Source organism: Maniola jurtina, chromosome 5 (genome assembly GCF_905333055.1).
Source record: "Maniola jurtina chromosome 5, ilManJurt1.1, whole genome shotgun sequence".
Classification (NCBI taxonomy): domain Eukaryota; kingdom Metazoa; phylum Arthropoda; class Insecta; order Lepidoptera; family Nymphalidae; genus Maniola; species Maniola jurtina.
In genome coordinates this window covers 10061157-10079136 of record NC_060033.1, presented here as the reverse complement: position 1 = coordinate 10079136, position 17980 = coordinate 10061157, and the positions used below count along the sequence as shown (strand labels likewise).

The 17980-nt window shown below is 35.3% G+C and overlaps 1 protein-coding gene across 3 annotated transcripts in view; it reads right to left on the bottom strand.

The window, feature by feature from the left end:
* Positions 1-17980, bottom strand: part of LOC123865648 — a 131846-nt gene that overhangs the window by 33053 nt on the left and 80813 nt on the right. For all 3 annotated transcript variants that reach the window (XR_006796013.1, XR_006796014.1, XM_045906830.1), the window contains exons 3-4: positions 2167-2304; positions 1431-1567 (exon numbers count right to left, since the gene is read on the bottom strand). Coding sequence is in view for 1 of the 3 variants with exons in the window: in XM_045906830.1 (XP_045762786.1) it covers positions 1431-1567; positions 2167-2304 (275 nt within the window). In the remaining 2 variants the exon portion in view is untranslated. The remainder of the gene's footprint in view (positions 1-1430; positions 1568-2166; positions 2305-17980) is intronic.

Genomic DNA, 17980 nt, shown 5'->3' with positions numbered 1-17980 from the left:
TAATTTTGTACTAGCCTACTAAGCTTGTGTGTTTCATAAGTAAAAAGACAATTTGGCATTAATAGTTGTTCCAGCATTTATATTATATACCCTAGGTAATATTGTACCCATTATCGTAGAGATACCAACTTTATGAGAGAGATTTTTGTACAATAATAGAAATAAACTATTTTTGTTTCAATAGGTACTAATAATAATTTCTAGTTCATTTGCTAACTTTATTCAACCGTCTGTCTGTAGTTGTTAAAATACAGTAGCGAATTAGGCCTAGGTACGGTCCAAATTGTCTTTTTGATAATTATAAACGTGGGCGGATTAGGAAATATTTTGTCTTTCTAACATAGCTCTTATTTATATAGAAATAGGAGTATCTAATAGTTACAAGTATAGTGCAGAAATGTTGAGAGAAACTGAGTCTGGACGTAACATTATTTATAGTACAATGCATGAAATCATTATATTTTTGAAAGGTTTTCAAGATAACTGTCAGTAATTTGTATATACTTAGCTACCACATCAATATCAATAAAACCTACATAATTTCATATCGATATATTTATTAGTGTGTCAACCAATTTTCTAGAAAGTCACAAAAAGTGGCCAAAGATGGAGCACCATAGATGGATGGATGTTGGATATTACGGTATCTGTTAAATAGCTGTGCCATGATAAAAATTTATTGACTTTAATTGAAAAAAAAAATGAAAAATTAATTTATTTTTACAAACCGGATATAATAAAAATATATTTTCCATTCATTATGGAGGTATTAGGTAGGTATGGTTTAAAAACATATTAAAGAGATAGGTAAGATTTAAATTCGACAAACAGTCGAATCATAATCGAGAACCATTGTTACTGGAACATCGATTTTTTCGCTTTGCATTGTTCGGTGCTCTCGTGATGTAGTTGATTAATCGATATTAGTTCAGTAATAAAGTTCAGCTCGCGTGTTTCCACCCCGCCGTTTATAGTTAATAGAAACACAATTTTGCTCTGCCTTTTTGAAGATAAAAACAGACGTTCATAAAAACTGAGCGATCGTGAAGTTATAGGAAAATTATTGGCCATTTAGATATTATATCAATAAAATAAACGATACTTAGGTACTAAAAAGAAGAAGTATAATATAATGAGCCCTGTCTTGTCTTTCTTCTCAAGAAGAACAGACACAAATATCCTACCCATCTAATAAAAACTAAGAAGCTGGCTGCCGATCTTTGAACAAACACCCGAAGACGAAGTTTTTCTCAATTATATAGACAAGGAATGATTTTTATATCGAGAAGAAGATATTTTATAATGAAAAGAAACATTTCTAATAAACCACTAAGTACTTTTAAATTTTTTAAATATGTATTACGGCAGACAGACGGATGGCCCCTTCGAGTACGGAAACCTAAAAATTATCTAGATTCTAGACAACTCACATTTCCTTGCGGATCGATGAGTTGGGCATACTTCGGTGCTTTTGCTTTGCTGCCGTCCGCGAAGACGCCCGCCAGCCTCAACGGTGTCCCCGGCCGCGCTGCTGCTCTCTCGTATTGCGCACCCACTCTACCACTTTCTGGAACAAAGGTTGCTGGTGTAAGACGTATGTTTCTGAGGAACGATGCCGTGTAAAAACTTAGTAGTCGTATGGACTTCAGGCTAGTTCGTTTCCATCTTAAACACGACCACACATATCAGAATGAATACATGGATTGCAGTTTTCATTAAATCCAAACTCCTTACCAGTTATTAAAATCGCTTTGCTGATACTAGTAGGGTGATAAATAACAAATCAGCCACGGTCGCCCACCAAACCAGACGCGATTTAGAAATTATAAATTCCCAAACTAACCCGAACTTTCCCATAATTCGACTCCAATACTAGATTAGTTTAAGAAAAAAAACTGCGGTCGACGTTCACAAATTATGTGACCCTTTTGAGTTAGTTAAACCCTTTTTGAATGACCTTTTAAATATAGATTAGGACGAAACTGATAACAGTTTATGCAAGATCCAGTAGTAAAATAGACACATAGTTTCAAAAACATAGACTAATCTCCTATGTGCTTCCCTCAAGCTACTCGACACCGGCGAAGTGCATTGTGCTGGGCTGGCACTACAAAAAGCCAGCAAAGAAGAAAAGAAGAAGAAGAAGAAAACATATATACATATTACCAGAAGTAGGCCTTGCTCTATAGGCGGAGATGGCACGCGGCGACACGAGCGCGAAGGCTCTACTCCGGAGCAGCGCCGCGATGGAGCCCCGGGGCGTCGCGAGAGCCCCGCCGCGACACCCACACGCCGAAAACCAGCCTGCGAAAAAGAAATACATATTTATTTATCATCATCATCATCATCATCACACATAGGCCGTCCCTAAAGAGCACCACACCCGGTCCTCAGCCTTTCTCATCGAGCCACTTCCCGCCAGCCGCTTTATATCATCAGTCCATTGTGCTCGAGGGCGTCCCACACTGTACTTGCTTATAGGCGGTCATCTAATCATATTATAGTCCATAACCCAAACGCCGGCGCATGGCACATCATCACTTTGTGAATTGAGAATTGCCTAGGCTCTGGTCTAGGGTAATCGCGATGCGAAAGCCTTTCGGCTTTGGACTATAACAAACACTTGAAGATGAAACTAAATGATATTTCATGGCATGTAGGTTTCCTATAACCCCCACTTAGAAAGGATTTTGAGAAGTTCCATCTGGATCTCGAAGACTGTCGGATTTCTTTTTACGGCTTAGTCACTATACCGATCTTGATGAAAGACAAACATAGCTTACACTCAGATACACGTGCCGAATTTTTATCCGCAAAACAAAATTTTTAAACTACTTAAATCCACGCGGACAAACTATTCTACAGATCTTAGATATAATATGAAGGCGCTGCAGTTCTTAACGTGAATATTATCATACTTGACCTTTCACAGTCAGGTACAGATCACGGTTGTAAATAAAAACTCCATTCAATCTGATTAACTAGGTACCTAGTACCTACCAAGTTGCAAATTGGAGAAGTCATCTATCATTTTCAACCTAGATCAATAGTCAATACAATTTGATCTCTACTTGTTATTCTGTTTAGTTTAAGATGGATTGTTGTGCAACTAATTCTGCAATGATAATCATTTTAATCAATAGAAAATATTTTAAAATGTATGTTTAAACTGATAGTCAAAGTAAAAAAATCGGTCGAGGGAGTGTCGGACTCGCGCACGAAGGGTTCCGTACCATCATTCAAGAAATAACACTTAATTTTTTTTAATTTTGATGGCAGCCATTTTGAATTTTTTGTTATTTGTTGTTTGTTAATAGATAGGTAAATTTCACGTCTCTACTTATTACGTAAAAGTAAGAAATAAATTATACGAATATTATAAATGCGAATGTATCTGTCTGTATGTATTTCAGCTAACTTTTCCCCGGGGCTTAATAGGCTAATCCCGTGTAGAAACTCTTTAATTTATCTCGGAAAATTCAAGAGTATCCACTAGATTTTTGAGAACCCGAAACTTAAGTGGACGAAGTCGCGGGCAATACAAATAAAAAATAAAGAATAAATACAAATAAAAAATCAAAAGAAGTAATACTATATTGGTGTCAAGCAGAGTACGATGGTGCAAAAGGCACGTCAAGTTATAAATGAGGTGATGCCTCATTGGCGACCGAGAAAACAATACAAGAAGCATAGCGACACCTGATCTCTGCTACGATGTACGATCCAGTTTGCAGAAGCTCACATGATTATTATTATTAGAATAAGCCAATATTTATCATAGGTAGAGACAAAGTTAGGTTTGCACTCGTCTACAGTCGCTTACACTGGCGGGTGCAGCTTTGTCGCTGATACCAGTGCAGTGGTAGATGCTTTTGACGATTCAAAACCACTTGTAAAAGTTTATTTGACTAAAAAATCTTTTGATGCGATTTGAAAAACAATGATAAAGGAGAATGCTCAAAATTAATGGTGATGATTAAAAGAATACCCGGCGAGTTTATTGTGGGCTCTCAGACCAGGGCGAGTTTGGAACCCACCCAGCTTTAGTTTTAAGTTAACTTAATTAAATATCACCATTAGGTATCTTACAGATACATTAGGTATCTTACATATTCATCAATTAACAGTCAAAAAAAATACAATGGCACCTACTTACCTATTTTGAATAGATTTGATTCATGGAAAACAATTGTTTTTTATTTTACTATTTCGTGCTAGTCCGCTCATCTCTAATTGAAATTCCGTTTTAAGTCGCTTTGTAATGTAATGTAATAAGTACACCTTGTCTGTTGTGATGAATCGTGATGATGATGATAAGAGGCACGAAAGGAAAAGGCATGGTGACGTATTTACAATCATGACAACTACGGTCTAATAACTCTATAATAGGTACCTAAGCTATTAATTTCAATGTGAGAGTCAAATGCCACTCATTCAACCAACCTACAACAATCAATCTAATCAACAACTTTCTCTTACAAAAACTGTAATAAACTGTGTCCTTACAAAGTTCAACCATTGGGTCGTTACATAATTCATGTGTTGTGGAAAGGAGGGAAAGGTCAGGCCTATTAACTTGTACATAGAATTAGTTTATATTCTTCGCCACTAGTAATTATATATAGTAGTAAAGTAAGGGTTTCTGTATGACACAATCATTAAAACTGGGGCGATAAGAGATATAGTTTCTCCAAGCTACGCGACATTGGCAAAGTAAATTGGCTAACACAGCCAAATGCCAACTGGTAAGACAAACAGTCACTAATGAAAAGAAGAAGGGAAAGGGGATGTCTAGCAAACCTTGAGGTCTTTTCGAATCCTATTTGGGTCGATTAAAACTCTAATTTTTTAAGATAGGTATACAAATGAAAATGGCTTCTTGGTGGTCAAATTTAATTTGTAATCGCCTTATGAACTGACTATATCGAGTGACGCCTGGTAAATTAGTTCCCTCGAAAACCATACCTATTATTATGATACAATTGAATAAGTATACGTAAATAACAATCAACCCTAAAGCACACCTTACAAAGAGCCCTTGTAGGGTTAACCCTACAGTGTTTTATTGCATTCACCATATTCTTTTTCCTGTTGCCCCCGAGGTCTGAATGCTAATGGCTACGTGTAAACTTGTTAACAGATGAAATGCTGGCGATTTTGAATTTCAAATGGTTTACAATTTACATTGTTTTTAAATCGAGCAAGATTTATTATTTTTTTCTAAACAATGCCATAGTCGTATGTAGAAAGGCTGCAGGAGTTTTGAATACAAAATATGGCGTCAACGGTCTATTGAGTTGTTAGCAGCAAGTAACAAAAACAGCTGTTCGTTGAACAGTAGCTGTAGATTTTATTATTGTGCTACTAACAACGGAATTAATTTAGTACCTAGTGCGTTTTCCATTTCATACTTGTTATTAGCTCAGTACAAAAAAACTCAGCCGGGGATTTTTCTTACTATCACCATTTCACAATAAAACTTAAATCTTGTTGGAACTACCAAAACTGTTAAAGTGAGTTAAGGCAACTTCCAAACTTTATTTGTCGTTTAAATAATCCTTCACATTATAATAGGATTTTTCAATAAGTTTGCGTTTTATAAAACTTTAAACTTGTTGAGAGATATCTCCAATAAGATGTCTTCTGAGAGCTTACCAATAGGTTTATAATACAAAAAAAAAAAACGAATCTCTCCAGAATTCAAGCATGCCACTCAGGTCAGCGAGTGCTTCAGGAAGTGTCGTTGGGAAGTCAATACAGGATCTTCGTTGGGCAGATATTTAGTACAAATAGGAACCTACTACCGCTACAGTTACTTAGTGGCGGTCTAAGTTAAAGATATAACGTACTAGAACCGTTTTGAGCTGGTTATTATATCAATCAATCAGACTTCTTGTATATTATATACAGGTACTTGTAGATTTAAGTTATTGGTAAATTAATAAATTAGCCGGATACCTTTTCTCACATATAATATTGTTTTTTTTAATATAATAGCTTTTTCTCTGTTCGGGCCTTCGAGGGCGTGTCTAAGGGCTGCGCTGAAATCATGCAGACGCATAAAACGGTTGTTACCCCTCGCCCGAGCGAGCTTCGCCACGGCAAAAAGTTCAGAAGAACGCTCGCGTATATAACGTAATAGAGTAAAAAGTCATAGAGTCAACACTTAAAAAAACCGGTCGGCTGTGAGTCGGGCCTCGCTCTTTTAGGGTTCCGTACATAATTATGAACATAATATTTTAGGTGTATGAAATATTTCTTTTCCGAGCTAGAACATGGTAATAAACCGTGAAAGAAAAATCCAAAAAATGTTCATTTGTTTTGGTCTCAGCTTACAAACTACCTATTTAAAAAATCGTTGTTTCCAGTATTTCTTAGGTATTATGGTACACAATATACCAAAATTTCATATTCCTAACTAGTTTAGTTTTTGAGATAGCCGTCACAACAATGGCCTAAAACTGACAAATTTAATGCCCCCCTTATTTTTTTAAGATAAAAAATAGAAAATATATTTGTACTTGTTTGTGTAGACAGACAAACAGACAGCAAAGTGACATAACTAGGGCTCCGTTTTTACCCTTTGGGCACGGAACCCTAAAAACTTACCTACTGCACCTATGTATTTATGATGACATAGATAGGTAGTTTGCTCTGACATTAATAGTTGATCCGTAGGTTTTAGTTAGGTATCTTATGAAATTCCATAGGATTCCTGTCATTATTAGGTAATTAGTTTCACTTTAATTTTTGTATTTCTTTCGAACAACTCAGCGATAAATGTACCTATACTCGTAAGAAAGGCGTAGACGTTTTCACATACCTACTTTCACAAAAGCCAGGACTGATGGCTTTCATGCCATTATATCAGTAAAAAGATGGCCCACTACAGCGCTTTCGTAGCAGTCACAACAGAGTGCAAATTCTGGGTGCAATAAGGAATAGGATAGGCTACCCAATAGCGAAACATTTAGACTAGAGTTGCCACGGAATGCTATTATTTACTTTGTCACTAACATAATCATAAGGAATAATTATTGTTACTAACACACTACCTTTGTATATTAACTTCTTTGTATTGAAAAAAATATATTATTTATTTATTTAACATAAGCCTCTGTATATTTATGGGCTGTGCATTAAATTGCTTGACGTCTTATGGTAAACTTTTATGGTTTGTTACAAAATGCAGCCTGCGCGTCCGACCTTCAAGGCCAGCCGCTCACAGGGGCGCCTTGCGAGTTTCCGTTTGTTATATCACGATACAATTACATTTTATATAACATCCAGCACTCAAACCCGTTTTACTGGAAAAGTATAAAGTAGGCAAATATTTAAAATTAATTAATTAAACTGATTATTTGACACGTAAAGCGTTTGTTATACTTTTGGGTTTACTTTATGCCTATAAGTTACATTTTAATAAGTTTGATTTGAACTGAACTGTTTAAATACCAAAAACGTTTATGAAATTTAAACAGTTCAGTAGGTAAATATTTCAAGAATCTTTTTATGTACTTACTCTCAAAAAGTGCCTAATAGTAGAAGATTGCTTGGCAGCAAGCTTTTATATTTCGTACCCACAAGACATAATATAAACGGAGATTTCGCATGCAAGTTTACATTTAGGTATAATATTTCCCCAACTAAGGAAGAATTTCATGAAATTCCTTTCTGACGAAGCTAGGGCGGTCAACTCATATATAGCTTTAGCTACATAAAATACTACTCAGTAAAATATTACAAAATAAACCTACCTAATATAAACGCTAACTTTAAAAATAATGATTAAAAAAAAATAGAAATTCCTATGTCTCCATAATTGCTCTGTACAATTTAATGTTTCTTAGTATTTTTTATGGTTGGAAACCCATAGAGCCTGCGCAAGCGACCCGACCTCCAAGGACAACCGCTTCGCAAGGACGTTTTTCGAGCTCTCGTTTGTTATAAATTATCATTTTGCTTTTATATTTCCCAAGCTGCAGCCGCCGACTTCGTTCGCGTGTATAAAGGTTTTTGAAAATCCCGTGGGAACTCCTTGGTTTTTCAAATTTCAGCCAAATCCGTTCAGTAGTTTTTGCGTGAAAGTGTAACAAACATCCATCCATACGTATTATGGACTTGCGTATCTGTGTATCTGTCTGTGGCATCGTAGCTCCTAAACGAATGAACCGATTTTAATTTAGTTTTTTTTTTGTTAGAAAGGTGGCTTGATATAGAGTGTTCTTAGCTATAATTGAAGAAAATCCGTTCAGCCGTTTGAAAGTTATGAGCTCTTTTCTAGTTTTCTTTATAGAGGTTTTTGTGTCGGGGGTTTTTTTTAAATTTTGAGTTATAAATAATGTAGGTAACCACAAATTCACGGTTTTCAGGTTTATTCCTGTACTATTTGCATATTTTATTAAAAACCGATATAAACTTCCTGTACTTGTGTTATAAGACCTACCTACCTGCCACATTTCATGATTCTATTCTAGGTCAACAGGACTACTCCATAGGTTTTCTTGACAGACACGACGGACGGACGGACGGACAAACGGACGGACGGACGGACAGACGGATGGACAGACAGAAAACAGACAACAAAGTGATCCTATAAGGGTTCCGTTTTTCCTTCTGAAGTACGGAACCCTAAAAACCCAAGTCCGCCAAGTCGTACTATGTAAAGTGTAGGTGTAAAGCACACAATTTCGCATAACTGCGAAGTGAGACAAGTTTGTCAGGTTATTTATTGTACTGGGTTTCGCGTGATCCCTATAGATTAGGCTTATCTGCCAGTTCGCTACGTATCTGGAGCATAACCCGGTACTTGCGGTCGTTACTCTTTAAGACAAATAGGTAGTGGAAATAACAGGTAGCAACATTGTCCTAGCATACCTAATGCTTTACCTAACTACATACAACTCACTTGCGGTAAATAAAACACAGGCTAAGTTGGTATTGAAGTTCAGTGTAATGTTTTTTTGCTTTAATCATCATCATCGCGTGCCTTCTTCGAAACGAAATTTGGCGATCATCATCTGAAAAGCTAGCCGCCTCTTTCGATTTTGGGTAACTAAGCCCTGTCCACCCCATCATAATATAATCCAACCATTTGCGTCTTTGGCGACCTTGAGCTCTTTTGCCATAATAAGAAAATTATCAGGATCTTTTTATTTGTTGATTTAGCCCTTGACTCCGATCTCACGAATTCAGTAGAGTATAAAATGGAAGCAGGCTAACCTGTAAAGGGTAGCTACCTACTTATTGCTTCCCCTTAAGGGTAAGTTTCCACGTGATGTGGAGCTGGGCGGAGTGGAGCGGAGCGGATTGTGAATTCGCCAATCACACAGTTTCCACTGATGCGAAATAGGGATTTTATAAGCACTGCGATTGGCCAATTCACAGTTCGCTCCACACCACTCCGCCCAGCTCCGCGTCAATGGAAACGCACCCTAAATCATCACCCCTAATAAGTGCCCTAATACCGAAAAACGGTTTTAAAACGCACGATATCGAATCGTATAATATTGAGACTGGAAACGCTTGTACCTACCTAATATACTTACGGCAATATAAATACATTTTTGCATACCCACTGCGCTAAATTCTTCGAGACTCGAGTAACTATCGACTAATAACCCGTAAACCTTGACTCTCGCTTAAACGGAATCCTTAACATGCTCGAAATAGTAATTAGCCTAGTTAAATTTAACTGTACTATATCTGTTTACGGATCTTCGGTTTAATCAGCTCTCTCGCTGATAAAATACGCGCAACGGGCACGCGGCGTTGTGTGCCAATTGCCAATCGGGATCGACTGCAATCTCACCTTGTGGTAAGTGATGATGAAGTGAGTCTAAGATGGAAGCGGACAAACTTGGAATGGGTAGGTATGGTTTTAACTTTTTCTAAAAAGGTTTGCTTACAAGTTTTAATCCGATCTCGATTGTTCAATCACAATTGCACAGTGCACTTGTACAAAAGAAGGTCATTGACCAGCGTAAACCGGATATCTTTCCGTGCTTTACTAGATTTTGAAAATCTCGCCGTATTTGTCAACACTTATAATTCCAGTCGTGGTCTGAGCTTTCCTACATATTAAACTGGTAGGTACTTGGTAAGTACATGATCATTATACCAGTTATATCGTCTATATTAAGATGTCTCATTAACCTATTAAGCATAGCTACCTAATGAATTACTATTCACTACCCATACCCATATTATAAATACGAAAGTGTGAATGTTTGTTGGTTTATCGTTCAATCACTTCGCAATGAAGCAATGGATCGACTTGATTTTTTGCATGGGTATAGTTTAGAACCTGGAGAGTTGCATAGGTTACTTTTATATTACTTGTAAAAGTTTATTTGAATAAAAATCTATTCTATTCTATTCTATTCTATTCTATTCTATTCTATTCTATTCTACTCTATTCTACTCTATTCTATTCTATTCTATTCTATTCTATTCTATTCTATTCTATTCTATTCTATTCTATTCTATTCTATTCTATTCTATTCTATTCTATTCTATTCTATTCTATTCTATTCTATTCTATTCTATTCTATTCTATTCTATTCTATTCTATTCTATTCTATTCTATTAAAAGCCGTTTCAGTAGAACCTATTCCAATGTATGTTAAAAACTTGGGATTAATTTTTGTCTCAAATTAAAACACTTCAAAACCCCAAAGATTTATTTAGATTTATTTATCGAGATTAATGTAAAAACTACAGACCAGTAAAGAGATTGTGGAGATTCTTAAGTACCCCTGCAATATAAAACAGAACCTGATGTATATTGTACTTGTTCAAGAAGATAATAGATAGAAGCGGAAATAGGAGGGGTAAAATAATTTATTCTTTATTGGCCATATACTTACCCTACCCAGTTAATGTTATTGTGCGTGCGTTATAACTTACATGCTAATATATTGCCGATATAATTCATGTTGTTTATGTTCGCACAACCCTCGTAAATTCCAGTTACGTTTATGGTTAAAAATTAAATTCACGATTTGTTTTGCAATTATTGCATACCATTCTAGGGCTATTTCTACGTATAGACGTACGTGTAGACAAAGAACTGAACTGAACTAGAGCTGAAAGGTAAATCGTTGCGTTGCTATTGAGAATTACTATACATACCAATTTACTGATGTTAAAAAGTTTAAAAGAGAAAATATAAAATGTTTAAAAACTAAAAAGTTTATTTTTCTTTTAGATCCTAGATTCCTTTTTGGGGAATGAAAATTGTATGGATACATTTATTTTAAATGCCTAGCTAATTCTTGATGATTTCATACGTTTTGTAGAATTTCAACTTTCGGCCTGAATGAATAATAATCAATTTATCTTTAATCTGTAATAAATAATCGTGTCCTGCCTGCACATACATATGAATTGAATACAAAGCCTCCTTTTCTGAAGTCGGTTATATTAAAGATGGGCTGCTACTTACGAGTATTACAGACAAATAATTATTATGCATCTAAAATGTCTTTCGCTATCCTCTCTCAACCGTGTTTTGTCAACGAAGCAGTATCATTTTATTGAATTAACACTACAAGCCTACGCATTAATAAAGTTAGTGCGTGGGTACCGTGCGTTTCTCAATGTTGATATATCTATTAACATATGGACACTTCTCTATTTACTCTTTTTAGAAAGACACGCGTTTTTATGGGTGGGTACGTAGGTACTCTTACGCTTTGAGTAAGTACATTTCAATGATCAATGGTTGTGTAATATTTATTTTGTGCATATTTCAACATTTTTTCTTTTCCTATGCAACCTTGCTTGTGTTTCTAATTTCTTTGGTGTTTCCAGTAAAAATATAAAACGCTTTAGTGTTGCTGTCTTTTAGTTGGAATTTTGTTTAGTGTGTAGGTACTACTTATCACTTGCTTTAACGGTGAAGTAAACCATCGTACGGAACCTAAGAGTTCTCCATAATGTTCTCAAGATGGTGTGTGAAATGTGCCAATCGTCACTTAGCCTTCTTGTTGTAAAAGAGGACCCGTGCTCTGTAGTGAGCCGACAATGGGTTGATGATGATGTACCAGTACAACAAAAACAGAATTGGTCACATTGTTGACTTCTTAAACACACACAGACACACACATTATCTTCGAAAAATTATTCGATAAATTGCGAATAGGTCCAATTTTGTATAAGTTTTTGACTTTGAATAATCCCATACTATTCGTCAAAAATTTGTACCATGGAGCATGGAGCGTAAATAGTACCTAATCGACAGGGTAGAATTTAGTTTTCCGACTCTACTATGGCTCTACTTATCGCAAAATTCCCCCTCTATCAAGATTGGATGCAAAGCCAGGAATCGATCCCGTAATTTATGCCCACGATCGCGACCGATACTCCCTATAAATAACGATTATACAATTGACAACGCCCACAAAAGTCAGGTCAGAATAGTGATAATAATTTGCATTGCTCCAAACTGGGAAGTATACTTATCAAAGCTTCGGACTGTACATCAGTCTGGCTTTCTCTGCACTAGAACTATGTACACGGGATTTTGATCCTTGAACATCAAGTTTGTAAGGCGAAAATTGTGTAGATTTAAATAGAAATTCCTAAGCATTATTCTCTATGAAGGTAAGCAAGGAGGTTGTGAACGCGCACTGGCTAGAGACAAGGCCTCCGATAAAACGTTCCAATTTTGATATTGGTAATATCACCGTTATGCAAGATAGCTTCTACTGGAAACATTCGTAGATCGTCTCATCAGCATCACAAAGCAAGCATGTTTTAAAATATTTCGTGTTATTTACTAAACTACCTAATAGGTACCGAATATAATATACCTAGGGCAGTGAGTATATTATAATAAAAAATATTATTATTATTAATAACTATATTATAAATAATTATTATAGAATATAATATATTCTATAATTATATCATTTAAAAAATCCTGTTTTCCTAATCACTTGAAAAGTTGAAACTTGAATCTATGATATCTATTCTACTTGAAATGTTTGTTTCTTAGGTATTTCATAGAATCATTTTTTCTCGTCATTTTTACTGACTTTTTTAAAGATCTATTCGTACTTACATCAATATGAAGTTTTGGATAACCCCATATCATTAGCTTTCCGGGAAATACCACAGTAGCAAGGTCATGCAATTTTCAAATGGACCGACCGGCAACCGATCAATTTGCTCACACTAAGGTATGTAGTTTAGACTTTAGATACCTACCTACAAACTACCTACCTATTATCTGAATCACCACATTCATATTGCATTTCGGTGAAGTTGGTTTTGACCACTAAATTATCGTGAAGTCGACTTTAATAACTAATAAATTATTGAATTATCAAGTATTGCAAATTACAAGACACCTTAAATAATAGGTTCATGTACAAGTAGGTTCATGGATTTACATACGTTCTCTATTAAACTTTCGCACATCTAAATTGTAAAACATTGTTAGCCAACTCTTGGCTCGGTTAAAGCTTATAAAATCGTAATGTATAACAATTTCATAACCCTGTTTCACGATCCGTCGACGGCGGGTGCTCGTGCGTGTAAATCTCTTACATTATACACATCATTATAGAGAATAAGATACGACTATACTACAATATTGTATGCATTTTTGGACTGAGTTTATTCAAATTATTCACTTTTTTCAACCAAAAGGCCGGCTTTGCAATTTGCATGCATTTATGTGACATTCTTCTCTTGAGTTTTCTGCTTCGTATTAGTCTTGTATGAACAATCGATAAGGATTTCTTATTTTTATTCAGTTTTTAAACAAACTAAACTTTAATATGATAAAAGTTTCTTTATCACTATAGTGCATCTTCATACTACCAAATATAATATGTACTCATTATTATTATTGGTTACTCTAAAATTTTTAAGAAAATCTCGAGAATATAGGACATACCTACCTATTTGCATTGAGTAGAATGAAGTTGGAACCTCGATGCTTTGGTCTTATGTATTCCAGTCTTTATTAAGCTAGTGAAGCCACGCAATTACATAATATGTTTATGCTTTATATTACAAGTTATGGTTCTAATCTCGGTTTACCCATCTCACTCATTTTACGGACTGTTATGTAAACTCTAAACGCAAATATTTATGCAGATGGCTATCGGTGTTTGATAATAAGATAGCTTCGTAGCACAATGTTTATCAAAATGTTTGACACCAACAAACACGCCTCGTATTTATCTATTTATCAAGTGTAAACATAGGTAAGTTACATCTTATAGCCGACTTATTTTTAGGGTCCCGTACCTCAAAAGAAAAACGAACCTTTATAGGATCACTTTGTTGTCTGTCTGTTTGTCCACCTGTCTGTCGTGTATGTCAAGAAAACTTATTGGGTACTTTCCGTTGACCTAGAATCATGAAAGGCAGATAGATAGGTCTTATAGTAAAGGAAAAAATCCGAAAACTATGAATTTGTTGTTACGTACCTATCACAAAAAAAAAAATTAAAATAATTTACTAGTTCATGAAAAAATAATTTACTAAATCTAAAATCTATCACAAGTAAAGGAAAAATCTAAAAACTGTGAATTTGTGGTAACCACGAAAAAAAAATTAAAACATGTTTACGAAAAAAATTAGTTTACTAAATCTATATTATCTGACTGACTGATCTATCAACGCACAGCTCAAACTACTGGACGGATCAGGCTGTGGCATGCATATAGCTATTATGACGTCGATAGCGGCTAAGAAAGGATTTTTGATAATTCGACCCCTAAGGGGGGTAAAATAGGGGTTAGAAATTTGTGTAGTCCACGCGGACGAAGTCGCGGGCTTAAGTTAGTCACGTATATCTATAGATGGCGCAGTCCGTCATTAACTTGCAATGTTGTCCATAAAAGTGTTAGGTAGTTTGTACGATGGTACGGAACACTTCCTGTGCGAGTCCGACTCGCACTTGGTACATAAATTATGCCCGTCAATATGGTTATCGATATTTTATTTATTTTATATCGATATATTAAAGTTCGCGATTTAACGACTGACCGTATTTTTTATATAAATGAAAGGTTTTCAACAGGAATATGATTGCAGCTAACACTAAATTATGTAGGTATAATTATGTCTAGTCTAAACTTTAGAAGAAAGAACATAATATGGGCGTGTACCTACTCCGTAAAACTAATATTTTATATTACGCTTAAAACTTGCTGTTGCTTGACTTGTATTCCGTTTACAACTTGTTGCATATTATGTCAAAAATAATAAATTATCATTATTGTTCGGTAGCCGACACAATAAGTTAAAACAAACAATTACGCGCGCGCGCATTTGACAGACGATCAAATAAATATCTGACTGACATCCTATGTACATTAATAATAATTAATTATCTCTACTACTTTCTATGAACCTGAAACTAAACCGTCTTGGTTGGGCTTTGGTGGGCTTATTCTTGGCTAATTACATGTTTTTGTTTTAATTATAGCTTTTATTTAAAATGAAAAAAATAAAGTTCTATGTAGCTACAGCGTAAGTAGGTACATAGAACTTTTTTTTTCATTTTAAAAATAATAGGACTAATGTTTTATTTCGAAGGTATGTTTTTCGCAAACAATGAAACTTGCAGACGCCAGCTTTAAGTCATTTGCATTTGCATTTTACACTAGTAGGTATATTATGTAGACAGCAGCTCACAATTCGTCTGAGAAGACGAATCGTGAGCTGTCTACATACACGCCCACTGCTCGCGACTTCGTCCGTGTGGTCTAGTTTTTAAAAAACCTTGTGAATACTCTGATTGTCCGGATTAAAAGTAGCCTATGTGATTCTCAAGGTCTTTAACTAACACGCACCCTTTGGTATATCAACGTAAATACCGTCAATCCGTTGCTCCGTTGCGACGTCATTGAAGTACAAACCAACAAATCAATAAACCAACAAACATATTTTCGCATTTATAAGCATTTATAATATGGGTAGTGATAAGATAAGTATCGATGGGAAACGAATTTAAAATTAGGCAAACAAATAATTACTATTACTTATTATACAAAAAATCGTAACCGTAAATAGGGAGGAAAACCCACAAAGCCTATGTGGCAACTCGGAATTTCACTTTATGTGAGGTAGACTAGTTACTGTTGCTTAAGACGCTCCAAGTTTCGAATGGCCTCGAGCATTTGGTTCCCTCTCGCCCCTCTACACCTCGACATTAATTTACTTTAATTTTTACCGCCATCTAGTGGCGGTAAACTGTACTACGGCTACAGGTCAACCAAATTAACAACCTCAACATTGGCGAAAAAAGAAACGACATAGCACCGATGCGCTTAGCTTTTTAGGGTTCCGTGCCTCAAAAGGAAAAACGGAACCCTTCTGGGAACACTTTGTTGTCTGACCGTCTGTCTATCTGTTTGTGTGTCCGTTTGTCGTGTCTGTCAAGAAAATCCATAGGGTACTTCCCGTAGATCTAAAATCATGAAATTGGGCTGGTAGGTAGGTCTTATAGTACAAGTATAAAGGAATAAATCCGAAAACCTTGAATTTGAGGTTACATCACAGAAAAAATATTCATTCAAAATTCCAAATTTCATGATTCTAGGTCGACAGGAAGTACCCCATAGGTTTTCTTGACAGACACGACGGACGGACGGACAGATAGACAACAAAGTGATCCTTTATGGGTTCCGTTTTTTCTTAACCCTAAAAATAGATAAAAAACTTAAAAACCACCAACACTAAATAGTAAAAGCAATTTAATTTACCATCCAAAAAATGATACTATAGAACTACATTTTACTCTAATATGTTCGATAAAAATTAAATTATTTTTTATTTTTTAGTATTGGTGGGGGTTCTTTTTTATTATGCATAATAGTGATTGATTTATTATGCAAAATTGAAAAAAATACCCGAATACGGGACCCTCGGTGCGCGAGTCTGACTCGCACTCGGTTGGTTTTTTTTCCATAGAGCAAAAGCGTGTTAGAAGCGGCAATGGAGAAAATTTAATGTGTGTTGATATCGTAAAAGACCTGAATTAATATTTTTTATTCAATTATAAATTAGCACTTGTTTGCTAGATAGCACCTGGTAAATAGCAGTAGGTAGTAAGTGACGATGTGAAGCGTACTTTGACTTTACTAAGACTACATTCAGAGTCAATATTGAATCGTGCTATAATGCATAAAATTTAAGAAAGTGCTTGCCATTTAAGTTTTATCCGTCAATTGATATTTGAAAAAACCGGCCAAGTGTGAGTCAGACTCACGCACTTAGGGTTCCGTACTCGGGTATTTATTCCAACATTTTGCACGATATATCAAAAACTGTTATTCATAAAAATATGTTTTATAATTATTGGCGTCACTCAGAAAAACAGGTATTATTTAAATATTTTTATCGAATTATTGGAATGTCCTCTTCAAAACCAACACAAAAAAACACAAGTTTAATGTGTAAGGTTATCCGAGAGTTTTAATCTAAACAAACTAATGCCAAAATAAATAATTTAAATAGAGCGTGATTGCTATCACAACATCTAATTATTCAGTTCACAATCCAAATACCGAAAATATGCGATATCGCTCCGAATCTCAGAAGGAGACTAAACTAAAACCTTCGAAACACCCGTATTTATGCAAGTTCAATCTTGTTGGCCTCCTAGCAACAGATTGCATGACATCGAATGAGCGAAATATCGATTTTATCAAACTACCTGCATTAGATAAATTAATAATTTTATATTATTTTTGACAACTCAAATCAATTTTTAAAAATAACCTTACAGTTCGGCCGTCCTGAATTTAACACGTCCTCGTGTTTCTAATCAATCTTGTCATGTCAGTCGCGGGCTTCCTTGCCCATAGTCAAATGAAAATCATGGGCTATCCTGCCCTCCGTCAAATCATTAAAACCTACCCTTGAACTGCCGAACTCTCAGTTTTAATATCCAGTCAACAATAAATTCAAAAGACTAACTTCTCATTCGATGTATACAAAATCTGAACCACTTATT